Source organism: Phaeodactylum tricornutum, chromosome 5 (assembly GCF_000150955.2).
Source record: "Phaeodactylum tricornutum CCAP 1055/1 chromosome 5, whole genome shotgun sequence".
NCBI classification, from domain to species: domain Eukaryota; phylum Bacillariophyta; class Bacillariophyceae; order Surirellales; family Neidiaceae; genus Phaeodactylum; species Phaeodactylum tricornutum.
Genome location: NC_011673.1, coordinates 135,187 through 150,463, shown reverse-complemented (window position 1 = coordinate 150,463; position 15,277 = coordinate 135,187). Strand labels below are relative to the sequence as shown.

General features: G+C 48.6%; 6 protein-coding genes across 6 annotated transcripts; 2 read left to right on the top strand and 4 right to left on the bottom strand.

Annotated features, from left to right (window-relative positions):
* Nucleotides 1–55: 55 nt before the first annotated feature.
* PHATRDRAFT_44756 (predicted protein) lies at nucleotides 56–2,749 on the top strand. Its single transcript, XM_002178902.1, has 5 exons — nucleotides 56–467; nucleotides 682–1,190; nucleotides 1,274–1,403; nucleotides 1,504–2,417; nucleotides 2,505–2,749. The coding sequence occupies exons 1-5, from the start codon at nucleotides 242–244 to the stop codon at nucleotides 2,649–2,651; spliced, it is 1,926 nt and encodes a 641-aa protein (XP_002178938.1). The 5' UTR covers nucleotides 56–241; the 3' UTR covers nucleotides 2,652–2,749.
* A 243-nt stretch (nucleotides 2,750–2,992) lies between these two features.
* Nucleotides 2,993–4,591, bottom strand: PHATRDRAFT_11236 (predicted protein; the record flags this gene model as incomplete). Its single annotated transcript, XM_002178677.1, has 2 exons — nucleotides 2,993–3,811; nucleotides 3,911–4,591. Coding segments are annotated over 2 exons (1,500 nt in total), but the record flags the coding sequence as incomplete, so codon positions are not given.
* Nucleotides 4,592–5,465: 874 nt separating this feature from the next.
* On the bottom strand, nucleotides 5,466–9,265 carry PHATRDRAFT_44753 (predicted protein). The gene is made up of 5 exons (XM_002178676.1): nucleotides 8,520–9,265; nucleotides 8,012–8,234; nucleotides 7,600–7,896; nucleotides 7,316–7,507; nucleotides 5,466–7,281 (listed from the first exon to the last, which is right to left on the bottom strand). The coding sequence occupies exons 1-5, from the start codon at nucleotides 8,742–8,744 to the stop codon at nucleotides 7,100–7,102; spliced, it is 1,119 nt and encodes a 372-aa protein (XP_002178712.1). The 5' UTR covers nucleotides 8,745–9,265; the 3' UTR covers nucleotides 5,466–7,099.
* A 74-nt stretch (nucleotides 9,266–9,339) lies between these two features.
* On the bottom strand, nucleotides 9,340–10,565 carry PHATRDRAFT_44752 (predicted protein; the record flags this gene model as incomplete). Its single annotated transcript, XM_002178675.1, has 2 exons — nucleotides 9,340–10,023; nucleotides 10,101–10,565. The coding sequence occupies 2 exons, from the start codon at nucleotides 10,563–10,565 to the stop codon at nucleotides 9,340–9,342; spliced, it is 1,149 nt and encodes a 382-aa protein (XP_002178711.1).
* A 743-nt stretch (nucleotides 10,566–11,308) lies between these two features.
* On the bottom strand, nucleotides 11,309–11,512 carry PHATRDRAFT_8511 (predicted protein; the record flags this gene model as incomplete). Its single annotated transcript, XM_002178674.1, has 1 exon — nucleotides 11,309–11,512. A coding segment is annotated over one exon (204 nt), but the record flags the coding sequence as incomplete, so codon positions are not given.
* A 2,374-nt stretch (nucleotides 11,513–13,886) lies between these two features.
* Nucleotides 13,887–14,708, top strand: PHATRDRAFT_34252 (predicted protein; the record flags this gene model as incomplete). Its single annotated transcript, XM_002178901.1, has 1 exon — nucleotides 13,887–14,708. The coding sequence occupies one exon, from the start codon at nucleotides 13,887–13,889 to the stop codon at nucleotides 14,706–14,708; it is 822 nt and encodes a 273-aa protein (XP_002178937.1).
* Nucleotides 14,709–15,277: the final 569 nt, after the last annotated feature.

Below are 15,277 nucleotides of genomic sequence, written 5' to 3'. Positions count from 1 at the left end.
CGGACTTTTTATCATGATTCTATTGTGTTCGCGCTTATTCGTTCCATTGTCGCGGAATCAGAACCATAGGATCTAGTTTCCAGTATACCTGGTATGCCGTGCAAACTCGTGAAGGCCTTTTCGCTCCAGCGATGCGGACAATCCCCACAAAACGTCGACCTTGAATATTGATATACAGAAATTGCGTTGTTGATCAGCCGAAATTTGTGTGTTCATACCACTAACCTACTCTACTCGTACCATGACTGATAACGAATACGACAAAGCCGAGGAGAACGAGCCTGTGACGATGGAGGAGCCGGGAGCGATTACGCAACCGAACGCGAGAAATCCCCGGAGACTGCACTCGGCGCAGTCTAGCGGGATGGAATCGTCAGTCTTGCGCTTCAATCTCAATTTCACGGTAGGAAGTAAAGGGAAGCAGAAGGCTATTCTCTCCGACGTGGCCGCGACGGTCAAGTGGGGACGTAAGTTTCTAGTGTGGAGGAAGATGTTGGGTTCGCGGACACGGGGTAATTTTCGCCGATCGTCGCTGGGACCTTACTTCTACGGGTGCGAGAAATTCTTGCGAACGCCAGAGTGAATTGTCCTTTTGCAAACTCGTAAACACTACAAATACCTATTGTTGTTCTTTCTGTTGTTAAAACTCAGCCTTTGATCCTTCTCTTTACTCTTTGACAGACGTATTGGCGATTATGGGGCCTAGTGGAGCCGGAAAAAGTGTATTGATTTCGGCATTGACACTGGACGCCCTCTTTGGTCGGACTGAAGGAAGGGTTACACTCAATGGCGTGCCTTTGACGGACAAGATTTTCAAGTCGCACTGTTACACCGTCGTGCAGCTCGACCAACACTGGCCCTACCTGACCTGTCGCGAAACCCTGCGCTACGCGGCGGAGCTCTACGACGTGGCCGCCAAGGAAGACATTGACGCCGTCGTGGACGAAATTGTCCAGAAAATGGGTCTCGACGTGTGCGTCGACACAAGAAACGCTCGTTTGAGCGGTGGTCAGCGTCGGCGTCTTTCGCTCGGTATCGCGCTCCTCAAGCAGCCCACGTTGCTCTTCCTCGACGAACCGACCACTGGTTTGGACGCAGCCTCGGCGGAAAATATTATGCAAGAAATCGTCCGGGTGGCTAAAGAAGAGAATTTGATTATTCTCTGTACCATCCATCAGCCATCGACCAAGGTAAGGATTTCCTGATATATCTGCAAAACGCTGTTTTGTTCACTGTTCTCATGTTTCGCTCGGAATCAACTCGTGCCTGCCAGGTCTACCAAGGTTTCGACGAAGTCATGGTATTGTCGAAAGGCCGTGAGGCTTACACCGGGAACGTCAAAGAATCCGTTCCGTATTTCGAAAGCATCGGCTACCCGCTTCCTCCGCAAACAAATCCTGCCGGTACGAAACTTTTTTAAAACTGAGATGGCTTCGGGGTCTTCTGCGCTATGTGTCTTCTTCCGCCCTTTCTCACATCCCCTTTATTTACCGTCAAACATAGAACACTTTCTCGATATGGTGAATGCTGACTTCTCGGACGACGCTGAAGTTGACCGCATTTTGGACACTTGGCAAGAAAAGCGTCCAGGCGCGGGCTCTTCGCATCACAAAAAGGGATTCGGTGGAGTCGACAACGATGATGAGGGTCAAGAGGGCGTTGCCGACGTCAAGCGCGCTCTCTTGCGCAAGGAAATTAGTATCATGTTCAGTCGGCATTTGAAACTCATGATGCGGGATCCTGTCCTGTATTCGGGCCGAGCGGTGATATTCTTTGTAGTTACTTTGCTTTTTTCACTGGTATACTTGAACGCTCGAGACTATTCTCAGGATCAGGCTTTGAACAAAATGTGGATCGTACTTTGGCTGGTCTCGGTCCCAAGCAACATGGGTGTCGTAGCCGTGTACGCTCTGAACGAAGAGTTCAAATCGATTCTTCGCGAGTCCAAGAACGGAATGGCGAGTCCTCTGAGTTACGCCCTCGCTAAAACGGTTCTAGTGATTCCCATCATGTTTGTTTTTGCTTTATTCGCTCTGGTAATTGCGTCATTCGTCGTAATCGACATGCCTTGGGACACATTCGGCGTTGCCATCATCATCTACGCTGCCACCATGTACGTCTTTGAATGTGTCGCGGAATGCCTGTCAGTATGGTTTGAAAATCCGATCCTTGGAATGCTCCAGTTTATGAACTTTTGGTTTGGATCCTTTCTGTTTGCCGGGTTCTTGATCTCCAAGGATGATCTTTTCTGGCCCTTTACTTTGTTCTACTATATCATGCCCTACGCCTACTATCTCCGAAGTTCCATGTATAACTACCTGAAGGATACGACTTTTGACTCGTGTGAGCCCGGCACGAGTGCAGGCGTGTGCGTCCAGTCTACGAGCGGAAGCGATGTACTGGGTGGGATCAACTTGGTAAGTACACGGAAACCGCAGCCGAATAGTCCTTGCGGGTCAAATGGATGCAAATTCTCATTGTCTTCCCTATCACTTCCATTCAAGGTATACAATGTCGTTGAGAATGAGGACACGATTAGTGCGGACATTGCTACCCTGATCGGTATTGCAATCTTCTATAAAATCCTGTATATTATTGGAGTAGTCTACAAGTCGAGCCGTGTGACGACAATCCACGAGGCGGCGAAGTAAAAGCTTGGAAATATATGTCACTTACATCGCGGTATCTATAAAACCTAATCAATAGTATTTGGAATAACGCAAGTGCTTGACCTCTCTCGTGGCTTCTACATGAAGGCGTCATCGTCTCCGTCATCTAATAGCTCCGGGAAACCGAGATCTTCTAGCCGTTCAGGGTAGGCACTAGTATTTTGCTCGCGAACAGAAGTCTTATTCGTTCTCCGTTTGCGCTTGGGCAGAGGCTGTACAAGTCCGGCGTTGATAGCATCCAACAAGGTACTACACTGTATCCATTCAACTCCATTCAAGTTCTTGCTCACAACCTTTGATCTTTGTTTTGCATCTTTTCCGTCTCGAGGTGTAATGACGCGAGAAAAGCCCATGCGGCGTGCTTCGGCCAAGCGTTTTGGCAGCGCTGCTACAGATCTCAGTTCACCCAGGAGTCCCACTTCCCCCACAAACGCCGTATCCGACCGCACCGCAATCGTTGCCAAGCTACTAACCAACGCCACGGCTACGCCCAGATCTACTGCGTTGCCTTCACCTCGATCAAGACGTATGCGCCCGGCCACGTTAATGTATACGTCTTGTTTGAACATGAATACACCACAGCGTTTCTGCAGGACACCAATCAATAAGTTTAGTCTCGACATGGCGATTCCTTCCACCGTCCGACGACCATAGCCAGTAGTACTTCCCGACGGTGTTGCCAAGGCTTGTACTTCCACAGTCATGGCGCGCATCCCTTCCAGTGCAATGGCAATCGCGCATCCTTCCGCATCTTCTTGCGTTACGCGGTGCGCCAAAAAGAGCGACGACGGATCCGAGACGGGCAACAAACGTCCCGCCGTCATTTCATAGACGCCGACTTCGTCGGACGAGCCAAACCGATTCTTGCTCGCCCGCAGCATGCGCAAATTCAATCCGTCGTTATGCGCACTCCCTTCCAAGTATAGTACGCAATCAACCATGTGTTCGACAGTCCGGGGACCGGCAACGTCACCGTTCTTGGTAACGTGACCTACCAAAAAGATGGGGATACGAGTTGATTTGGCCAATCTTAGCAACAGCGCGACGCATTCCCGGACCTGCGTAATGCCTCCCGCCGACGACGAGCCACCGGAGTCACAGACCATGGTTTGGATCGAGTCAATTACAATCAGAGCGGGAGCCTTTGGTATCGGCATGCCTTGGCTGTGGCTGACGTTTTCATTGTCGATCGCGAGCTTCGAGTCTGATGGGACGAATGGTCGTGTTGTCGACGCCTCCACGTGCACAACAACCTGTTGGCAAAGGGTATCGACGTGCGTTTCTCCTAGCAACCATAGTTCGGATTGCAAAATTCCCAAACGACTTGCACGAGAAGCGATTTGGTCGGGATTTTCTTCCCCTGACACGTACCAGACGGGTCCACCCGTCCCGTCGGTCGAACTTTTCGTACGGGTATTGTTGGAGTCGGGCAGGCCCATGCCAATGCCGGGAGTAGGGATGGCGAGGCTCGCCACGGCTCCAGCGATTTGGAGCATAAGAGTCGACTTTCCAACCCCGGGATCGCCCCCAATGAGATTGAGCGATCCGGGCATAATACCTCCACCCAGTACCACGTTCAGTTCGTCGTCATTAGGAATCGTAACTCGTTGGGAGGAGTGTAGACGTGAAAGAGTATTCGTGGACCCATCGTCCGACGAGACCAAATCAGTGATGCGAACGGGGGCATTCGATCCCAGACTACCCGGGATACCATCTAACCAAGATGCCGGTCGTGCGCCACTAGATGAAATATTTGTGCCAAAAACTGGCCTTGACGCAGAGGCTGGTTCTCTCCGGACCGCGTGCTCTTGCAACGTATTCCACTCGCGACAGGTCGGGCAACGCCCCATCCATTTGACGAATTCACTGCCGCAATTTCCGCAAATGTGAATACGAGCGGTAGAGGACCCCGACGTGCCCATGGCCTTTCGTTGGGATGGCGAGGATCGGCCTCTGTTAAGTCCAAAGGTCGACGCCATGTTGGGAGGACGAAAACTGGAAACGTCCACCGACGGCGGCTCGTCGTCGTCGTCATCGGGTTCGTCCTCGTTTCGACTCGATGCCCGGCAGCGTATCGACTGGACAAATTCCATTCGATTCCAAGGTGTGGAGAACGTGAATTTCCGTGGTACCAACGCATAACTGGGTTCCGGACATATCAGGACCACGCTGCCGAGAAGGATCAGCACAAGCCACAATTGTGCGAGGGGTCCGGTCCTAACCTCTGCGCGCTGCCGCCGACTCCGGACCCGTCGTGTTTCCCCTTGACTATTTAAGTCGAAGCAATCGTTCCTTAGCGATATAACGGTTGGAAGATTGAATTTGCCGGACATGGTAAGGTTTCCTTCCACCTGGCGAACGTCCTCTCTCCTTGATTTTGACGCCTCCTTGGTTACCGCTGGCCCATGGTCGGATTGTGATGGCTCGCCCATATAATACTTGGGCGAAGCATTTACATTCCAAATACGCAAGAAATGTCTGAGATTTCAAGATACTTATTTACTAGAATCCAAAGATAGGTCCTGATATCAGCAAATCCTTTCACACTTACAGCTTGAGTACCTGTGATGGGCAAAGATCAACGTAAACACGAACATATAGAAAAAAGTAGCTGGACGTTCCCGCGTCTGTCTGTCTGTCGATTTTGTCAACAGGTCGCTCACATTACTACCTTTACTGTTTCTCAGTTTTTGTAGCCTAGCCGCCGTCCGAGGTCAACAACTCGCAGTGCGACTGTGAGTGAGCATGGAGGAAACTAGACAACCAACCTTTCACTCCACACTCACAGTCAGTCAGATTCCGTCCCTCCTCACGAGTCAGTGGTCCCTCGGTCATTCCATTGCGAATACTCGCACTGGTGTGTTTGCGGAAACGTCCATACATTCCGTAAAGAATTCCGATCAGATCTACACGTTGGTGTACGGCAACGACCTACCTAGTCATCCTTTGTTGCGTTTTAAAGCCTGATTGTAACGAACCACCGCGGCTTCTACGTGCACACGTTGATTGATTCGGTCGTACAAGCAGTGATCCATTCCCTCGAGTTCCCCTCTAGAGGCTGCTTCGTATGGACGCCTTGTTGAAGAAATTGCCTGGTAGTCCAGCAGTGAAGTCTCTGGCGGCAGCCGGAATTGTTATGGGTTTGTTGAGCATTCCGGTTTTTGAAACAAGCGAAGGCAGGCTGGGTCACGATTTGTTCTCGTCCGATCGTCCCGAAGTGATCCGCTCCGGCGAAGAACAAATCCGCAAAACGGAACGCGAACAAGAACAGGCCAGAGCGAAATCTGTAGCGGCTGTGTCATCGACGTCCTCTCCGCCACAGTCTAACTAACCGCCATCATGAGTCGAGACCGTGAGGAGGACGATGGGGACGCTGTGCAGCGGGCCTTTCAAGAATACATGTTACGAGGTAAAACGCACGTGAGTGTTGGAAAGGCAGATGAACTTGGTACTAGTGTACAGAAAAAGAAGGATATAGAAGAGCATCGTACACGGAACGAGCAGGTAGCGTTGGGAAAAGTTGTTCGACAGTACAAGTCGATTGGAAATGCGTTGGATCAGGTACTGGTTAATGATTGGTTGTCGGCCGACGATCACGCGTCGGCGGTTATCCATTCGATTGCCAATTTGCGGGATCGTGTCTACTTGATCAGTCGGGATTTACGCACATTGAAACAAGCTCAAGAAGAGAGACAACGCTATGGAGTGGCAGAACCTCCTTGGAAGGGCAATGGGTATCGCCGGAAGACTGGAACACGTCTGACGCGTACTGACTTGGAACTGGCTTTATCCCACGATCTGACACAACACGAACGCATGCTGGCCGGGCTAAGAAGTGCCCTGGTCGAGCTCCAGCAAGCGCAGGATGGGATGGGCCGTCGATTGGATGAACTCCTATCTTTGTACAACTCTTCCAATTTACGTTACTGGAGTCGCGTGGACACCGAAGAGGTCGAAAAGATTTGTGCATTGGTCGAGCGCTGCGAAATTGTGTATAAGGCTACATCAAACGAAGTTTTTCGCAAACAGTGTCTTGCTGAAGATGTTGTGTCCTCGACGACGGATTCTATTTTGTTTCGAGAACCCGCAATTCTTGATGTGTCGTCGAAACGCACTCCCCAGAGTGTTGCGCAGCACTGCGCGAATCAATGGTCCCGTGGTTCGACGCAAAGCTTTTTGTCACAACACGTTGGATTGATAGAGGAAATCTGTGCGGCAGTGGCATCAAATATTTGACAAAGTGCGGAAACAATACATAATTGCGTGTGTTAAACGCTGACAAATACATTTTTGTGAGATTTCCGGAATATCGATATTTTTCTTCTGATCACAAATTGTGCCACCAGTATTCACACCCAAGGAGCAAACTGCCACCAAGCCACAATTGTTTTGTCCATACAATGAATTGCACGCAAAATAGTTTGAGCATCTCAATTGCCCCAAAACACCGCAACTGCAGTCAAGCAGTAGTGCCATTTCCAAGGAGCAACAATGCCCTCCTCTGCCTTAGACCCGGCCCATCCAAAGAAGAACAAAATCAGATCCCCAGGGATGGCCAGGCCGCTCTGGAAAATGTCGAGGACAAAAGCCACAACACCGAAAAGCCGCTCAACTATGTTTAGGATCTTTTATGGCCTCAAGTGCACCGGTGGGTAGCACGGCCTGTAGCAAGCAAATTGTCGGTTCTAACTGATCTGCATTTAGAAGACGAATCAATTGATCCTCATTAAAACCGTCCGGAACTCCAGTAGCCGTTACGCCAAATGGGTTTTGCCTGGTGTCCATCCCGACGTTAGAAGGGAAACGTTGCCCAATGGATTCCACATCCAGGCTCGAAACTAAAAATTCAAAGTCGTCGCAGCAAACTGGAGGGCGAATGGGCCGAAACGTATTGCACGACACGAAATTGGTCGCAATTGGGTCCACAAACATTCGTTCACGATATTGCATTGCACCCAGGGTAGTAGGCCGATTGACGATGACGGATTAATTCCGCCGCCAGCCAGAATTGTGAGAGTCAAGAGGCTAGAGACTTGACGAGGAATCGAGTCGCTAGGATCAATGCCGCGATCAAATACAACCACGTTCGTGGCATTCAGAAGTGGTGGCTTCAAATCCAATCCTAGATCAAAGGAGTACAGCTTGCCCGAAATTTCGTTTGTGACCAGTCCTTGTAGGACGTGATGAAACAGATTCGCCCATACCCAACCATCTGGCATCGCTCTTACTGTAATAAGAAAAGCCATCAGGATAACAGACAAGATTACGGACAGACCAGCAATTCCATTTGACCTCTCTTTGTTCGGAGTTGCAAATGCAAAAAAGTTGACTCATAGACATACTGACCCTATTTGCCAGAAAGAGCACTATCAAGAAGTACCCCATACTTTCTCCATCCATTCGAAAGTCGACCAAGAAATAAAAGAAGACCCAAATAAGAAATGTGTTCAGTATATGATAAGGAATATCGGTAATCAATAGACCTAGTCCGTATGAAAACCTCGAATACAAGCCCGATACTGTCTCTCTGAACAAGACGGCAATAAAGTAGTCTTGCCCGCACCGCTAGTTCCCATCAAACAGGTCATCTTGCCGCGTTAACAGATTGCATCGATCTTAGTTAATTGAGTCAATTTCCTTACTGTCTCTTTGGTCGAAACTTCTTACCAGACAACGTGATCAAGTAAGGACCAACGAGTGAATTTAGATTCCATCTTCTGTCGGCTCTCATTGGGACTGAATAGCTTAGACCACGAATTGTAAGCAATTTCGGACCTTCATTATCAGCGTTGATCACTTGGGTGCCATGGTCATCTTGCTGCAGAGTGGGGCTATAGCAAAGGATTTCACTTTGGCGTGGGGCCGACAAATTTCGTTGTGAGTCCATTCTCGCGTGCGTTCGATGTAGAAAAAGCCGATAAAATCGTATACAAGCGCGAAGACAAACAGCATAAAAATATTAACAATCTTGAAGGAACGATGACTACTAAAGCTCTCTCTCGGCAATGACAAATTCCCAATCCACGTTTCTCCAGCCAGAGTTCCAATTTCAACATCGCCGTTGCTTCCGATCATGGTAACGCGGACAAAGTGCGGCGAGAAAATTCGTTGATCATGAGGCCTTCAAACGCGTAGGAAACTGGTGTGACCCAGGGAAGCCACCGGAGTACGTTAGGTATAGATTCGTAGCTTGGCATGAAGCCTGCCACGGTTCCGAAGGTAAGAATGATCACAGATGAGAGAGCACTGGCAGTGACTAGTTTCCGAATCAAAGCACATAGGGCTCGTGAAAGGGATTGCCCCACAGCTTCTAGGGCAATCAGAGTGCCCAAGAAGTATAAGAAATGACTTGGGTCGGGGTTCATGTCGGCCCAATAGTAGGAAACCGAGGTCAGAACTATCGCCTCGATAATGCTCAAAGGAGCATCCGAGAGTACTTCCGCTAGGTAAGCCACCCGGGGTCAGGAAAAGACTCGGCTGACCGGTGCTCAAACAAAGTTTTTCGCTCACGAAATGCCGACGGGATCACGACGGCCGCTGAAAGCATAAGTGCCAAAAAGCAGTTGAGAAAGATGTAGCCTGTCCGCCCCAAAGAGCCAAGAAGATGCTTATTGAGTGCAGAAAATGAAGCAAAACGAGGGCAATCGCAACCCTTGTGTAGGTGACGGCGTTACGAATAAAAATAAGCTTCTGCCGGCGGGGGCCATGAGAATACGAACCTGGTACCAACTTGAGGTCGAGTGTTTTTGTGCGGCAATAGTGTGTTGACGTCACGATTGAGGGCTAAGGATCCTAGACTTTTCGTTTCAGCCAGTTCGCTAACCAAGATCTTGTACGCGGCAGATTGTTGGAAACGATGCAAAGTCATAGCTTTTTTAATCAAAGATTCGCTTGCATTCGAGCGGAGCACCAAGTCGCAAATAGAGTCCGAATCTCTTCGGTTGTCTTCCAAACAAATCGCTTTCAAAGCATCGCGATCGATGGAACCAAAGTAGACCTGTTCTCCATTCTCACTCAATACTAAAAGCTTGTCAAACAAGTGAATTATTTCGTCTGATGGCTGTTGCAAAGAAACAATTCCCGAGATATTACGCTGAACACAGCCCTTTTTGAGTGACTCGACTAACGAAAGAGAGTCTGTGGACGACAATCCATCGGTGATTTGTTCCAAACAGAGATATCGCGTGTTGGGATCCGTCAACATATCCCTCACTGTCACGAGTCGCTTTTGGCCCCCAAAAACGCCGCGCAAGTTTTCGTCTCCTACCACAGTCTGCGCCACATGGGACAGGCCCAACGTCGACAGAATGGATTCGACGCGGGATTGAATATGATCCATAGTTCGAATCCGTCCCTAGTGCACTGTACCGCAAATTGAATGGTCTGGGCTACCGTCAAGACGGATGAATGTGATTTGTCGCTGGTGGGTACGTACGGTGACAAGCGTCGCCATCCTTGGTTGGCCTCTCCCATGGGCATGCCGTTGAGTAAGACTGTGCCGTAGAGATCGTCTCGTTGGTTAAAACGACCACAGAGCGCGCGAATGAGTGTAGACATGGACGCTTTGTTCGACCCAAGAAAGAGACCAAGCTTCCCGGGGCCAATAATACCCGATAAGATTTGGACAGCGTAATAGCCGTCCCTTTGCTGTAAGGGCGTACCAAGGTATTCTTGAATTCCGAAACCAACCGGATTGTCGAGGCAATTGAAGCAGTTGCCCTTGACTTCGGGGACTTGAACCGTCAAGTTTTCAAACGAGAGAGTGAAAGCTTGCTGCGCATGGAGAAAATCGACATCCTCAACCGATTTTGTAATTGGAAAAGGCACTGGCTCTTTTCTTAAATCCGGTCCGTGAGTCAACTCCGCTTGGAGGGGTGCTTCCTTGACGGAGACCATATCAGCGGTGGATCCATCACTTCTGCGATTAAGGAGACTTTTGGCAGTAAGCGGAACATCCTCGGTCTGGTTTGTAATAGTAATGCCTTTGAATGGTTCCGGCTTTACAGCAGCTTCGAAGCCATCGCTGTCCGAGGTGTAGTGCTAAATTGACTGCGAATATATCCTGTTCCGTGATGCACCAAAAGTTTTTCCCATGAATATCAGCGAAAATAATATTTATATATCTATGCGCTGAATATTCTCTGATCTATATACACGGAAAAATCCACAATCCAAACAAGACGCTGTGTAAACGACGAGGCACCGCAAACGAAAAGATGTGACCGGTAACGATAGTTGACTCGACAAGTCGTCATCTTCGTGGCGTAATTCGCATGAAACCGAGCGCCGTTGCCATTTTTGCGAAGAGCGGGGGTACAGTTGATGTTTTAGAAGACAATTGGATAAGCGTGCAACGAGATCGGGAGATCTATTCTACACTTTACGATATTTCGGTGGTTTTTGTCGTTTGGATGGTCGCGGTTGTAGAACTTGAGCAACGGCATAAAGTTGTCAATGCTCTAGGCAACTTTGATCCTCCTTAAAAACTTTATCATATGTAGTTATACGTCAGCTGTCTCATCTTGGCTGTCCTTCCTGCTTTAGCTCATCTTGAGCCTATTCAGATCCAAATTCGTCTTGGATCGGTTCTTGCCATCTTTCCCTCTGGTCCTGTTCCTACCCTTTCTGGAACCGTTGACAGGTGCCTTGCTGGGATTTTGAGAGGGAGGAAGGGAAGGGAGAATACCGGGATTTTGGGACGGTGCCACAACTGGCGCTCCGTTGGGCGTACCCGACGGTAGCATAGTTGGAACACTAGCAGGAAGCATGGAAGGTGCAGAGCTTGGCTGGTTTGATATAATAGATGAGGGGGTCCCGGACGGCGCTACAGTAGGTACAGAACTGGGCTGATCCGATGGTTCAGGTGTATCGTTGGTAACGGCCTGTAGGGAGCTCAGATGAAATGGTCCGGCCAAGTGTACATGCCCTTTGCTGATTAGTGTTTGATGATCCACATCACCCATGAATTTGACCAGATTTCCAGCCACAACAGGGACTTCGGCGTTGGCATACATAAATTTTGCAGACGGGTTCGTGTTGAGAAAAATGAAAGAAACTTCGTCCTTGACTTTGCCATATAGAACAGAAGGACGACAGCTGCTTGTTCGAATGGGAGACAACAGCAGGTTGTCGTCCTTGTCTGTTTCGGCGCGGGAATCGTGATTGTCGCTATGGAGGCGGCTCGATCTCAACAAGACTTTTGTCCGGACGGACACAAAACCATCGCCAGCTGAGCTGCATGACTCAAAGTCAAAGTCTTTTGTGTCCACGTCTCTTGGAAGTCTGGCAATGATCTCGCGGCTCAGAAACGCTTTCCCATGAAACACGCCCCCTCCAACACCTTCGCCATCCACATCCGACTGGACCAAACGGTCAACTTCTTGCTCGGAAAGAAAGCCTTCATACACTTCGAGCAAGTCAGAAGTCAAGCAGACAGGATCGGACTGGACTCCTACCTCATCGGAAGCAGCCGAAACGACAAGGCCACCAACCAATCGAACAACGAGAACGTTGAGAACCAGCAGGGTTCTTATCTGTTTATACATGATGTATCGCGATGAGTAAGAGTGTTAGGATGATTTTATGGATGAGCCTCGTATTAGTGGCTGAGACTCTCCTTTTTCTCCGATCTGTTTTTTGGCGATACGTAATAACAGTGAAATGTGTACGAAAAATAATGATGAAAAACTCCGACATGATCTGACTTCGCCAAACAATTCTTGAAAAATTTAGCCCGAAGGCCATCATTCATTGTAACCGACAAAATACTAACAGACGTTGAGCCTTGACAGTTCTATTCGTCTCCTATTCCGAGCCATATGTAGCGATGAATCTGCTCAGTTACAATGACTTGTGTTAATTGATCTCGATTACTTGAGCTTTTGCTTGTGTAGATGTCACCAATGCTTGATAATATACTTATTGGCCGTACCCGGGTTTGGCCTGATCGACACCCATATCTACAATTTCGCTGAAATCGCAGTCACAGAAAAGAGGTTGCAGGTAGCAATTAACTGTAAAGTGAGTTCCAAATTTGGCTAATAATGAGCACATAAGTGTACATTGTATGCAATTATCAGTGAGCCAAGAAGGATAAGTAGCGGAGTCGAGACGACTTTTACTATATATTGTTTTCTGACAGCAATACGATTCAAGATCTTTTAGGAATTCCGTACAGTTACGGATTGTCTTTGAGTGAGATGTATGCCCTTTGGATGCTACTGGGTTACTGTAACAAATGAGACTGGAGAATTTCTGTTTAAAGTAGCAAAATTGACAGTTAGACCCCGAAATACTTTTTCCAATCTGGTGGTAACTAGTGTCTATTCTACCGGCCCTTGTCCTCAGCTGAGGCAGGCATTTGTCCTCAGCTGAGGACGCAAAAATAGAGAAACAAATGGGCCAAATCCTGTAGACACGGTACAAAACTATACAGATAATAGGGATTTAGCTATGATGATTAAGAAACACATTTTTACCATAAATACTAGGAGTTACTTGTATCCAATTAGTACTATAAAGTCTTTAACTACCATGCAAAGTAGTCAGGTGTTGGGCAAAGCATGGCTGCCCTCCCGTTAAGTAGCAAATCTATGATTCTTTGCCTTCAATTGACACAAAAAAAATAAGTAAATGGGCAAAATCCTGTAGACAATCCTGTAGACACGGTACAAAACTATACAGATAATAGGGATTTAGCTATGATGGTTAAGAAACACACTTTTACCATAAATACTAGGAGTTACTTGTATCCAATTAGTACTATAAAGTCTTTAACTACCATGCAAGGTAGTCAGGTGTTGGGCAAAGCATAGCTGCCCTCCTGTTGTGTAGCAAATCCATTGTTCTTTGCTTTCAATTGTCGCAACATCTTTGGATACAGAGCAAACATATGTGGTCTTCTTGGAACACACCAAACACCTTCCCTGCTGTCTTTGGTTTTTAATAGTACCATCTTTGTTCTTTCTTTCTTTTCTTGGTGGGGGTAAGATGTGCATAGAGACCACATTGCGGCTCTCCAGTTCTTGAGATTGTTGGGCTGTCCTTGTCCAACTCGCTCCCCTAGTCCAGGCCTTGGCCGAAGGCAAACCCACGGCGGCCGATTTGCACTCGGTCGAAATTATGGGTGGCTTGACCCGCATCGGTTCCATCAAATAGGCCCTCACGGGATTCCTCACCAACAGTGGAGCCGGCGCGGCGGCTACGGAAGTGCTCTCCATGACAATCAACGCCAACAAAGCCGTCGCCCGTGGCGCGGCCCTGCAATCCGCTATCCTGTCACCCCGGTTCAAGGTTCTTCCCTACAACATTCACAAATTCCAAGCCTGGCCCTTTCAACTGCAATGGGACAAGGACGCCAACGACGAGGCGCAAGGCATGGAAGTGGACGCCACCACGGGTGCCCAGCCGACCAATGCCGTTGTCATGTTTGACCGCAGTTTGTCCTTTACCATTGTGCGTCGGATGACATTGAAACGGAACCAGGGAACCTTCGCCGTGCTGACGGAATACAATAAAAAGGCCCTCGAATACGGCTTGCCGGCTTTTGGAAACGCAATTGCGACCTTTTCCGTGCAGGCGCCCATATCCGAGGAAGCCAAAAAAATTTGCGTCAACGTCAAAGAGGATATTCACGGTATCATCCAACTGAGTTTGGCACAAATGATGGAAGAGATTGCCAACAAGGAGGAATCCGAGATGTCAGATCCTTCTCCCCTTAAGGATGGTGAGGAAGATGCCGCTCTGGAGAACAAGAAGAAGGTGAAAAAGACCAATTTGGTCTTTACCACGACGCGTCCGTTGGATTGGACCGATGGCAAAATTCAAAAGGCGTACCAGGTTGAACTGGCCATGGCGCTCAAGGACAAACTCGTGCAAGAACCGTCCGACAAACGTAACAAACTCAAGGCCTATATTTACGGTATGCGGGACAAGGTTGGTTTGGATTTGGCTCTGGGATTGTTCGGTACCGACGCGGAAAAGGCCGCCTTTACTACCCAAAACGAAGCGATGGATAATTGTCAGAGTCTTGACCAATAAGGTCACCAACTGAAGTATGGATATGGAAGTGCCTAATATAGACATGGCCGTTCACATCCAGCCGGGTTTTTCTTTTATTCACATACCACTCTGTTTGGTGCACTGTGGCTATCGGGCTTTCGGACTCTGTGTCAACCAGGGTTTCGACAATTTTGGCCACCGGGCTATCAGGCTCTGTGTCAACCGGGGTATCGGGCTCTGTGTCGACCAAGGTATCGGGCTCTATGTCAGCCAGGGTTTCAACCATTTCGGCTACTGGGGCTTCGACCATTTCTTCCATCGAGTTTCCGGCGTCAAAGTCTGCTTCTGCTGCCCACAAAGCCTCTGCTGCTACTTCCTCAATTAAGGACATTTCTGGCAGTACAAATGCCTTTACACTCCGAATGTTCAGTGTGTTTTCCTTGAACAAATCCTCTCCAAAACCATAAACTGCTGTTATCAAAGTAGAGGTACGCCCGGTTGAAAGGGATACAGGGGTGGTCATGACGTCTACAACCGTTCCAACAAGTCGCTTGGTGTGTTTGTTGGCGCCATATCTCCGTGCGCACTCGCTCAGATGCACAACATGA

What these genes read in the sequence shown, in the direction of transcription:
- PHATRDRAFT_44756 (XM_002178902.1), top strand. Translation starts at nt 242, where the DNA reads ATGACTGATAACGAATACGACAAAGCCGAGGAGAACGAGCCTGTGACG. An exon ending in CGCGACGGTCAAGTGGGGAC is followed by an intron (nt 468 to 681) that starts GTAAGTTTCTAG and finishes ACTCTTTGACAG; the next exon opens with ACGTATTGGCGATTATGGGG. An exon ending in TCCGCAAACAAATCCTGCCG is followed by an intron (nt 1,404 to 1,503) that starts GTACGAAACTTT and finishes CGTCAAACATAG; the next exon opens with AACACTTTCTCGATATGGTG.
- PHATRDRAFT_44753 (XM_002178676.1), bottom strand. Translation starts at nt 8,744, where the DNA reads ATGATCGGAAGCAACGGCGATGTTGAAATTGGAACTCTGGCTGGAGAA. An exon ending in ATGCAATATCGTGAACGAAT is followed by an intron (nt 7,508 to 7,599) that starts GTTTGTGGACCC and finishes TTGAATTTTTAG; the next exon opens with TTTCGAGCCTGGATGTGGAA. An exon ending in ACAGGCCGTGCTACCCACCG is followed by an intron (nt 7,282 to 7,315) that starts GTGCACTTGAGG and finishes TCCTAAACATAG; the next exon opens with TTGAGCGGCTTTTCGGTGTT.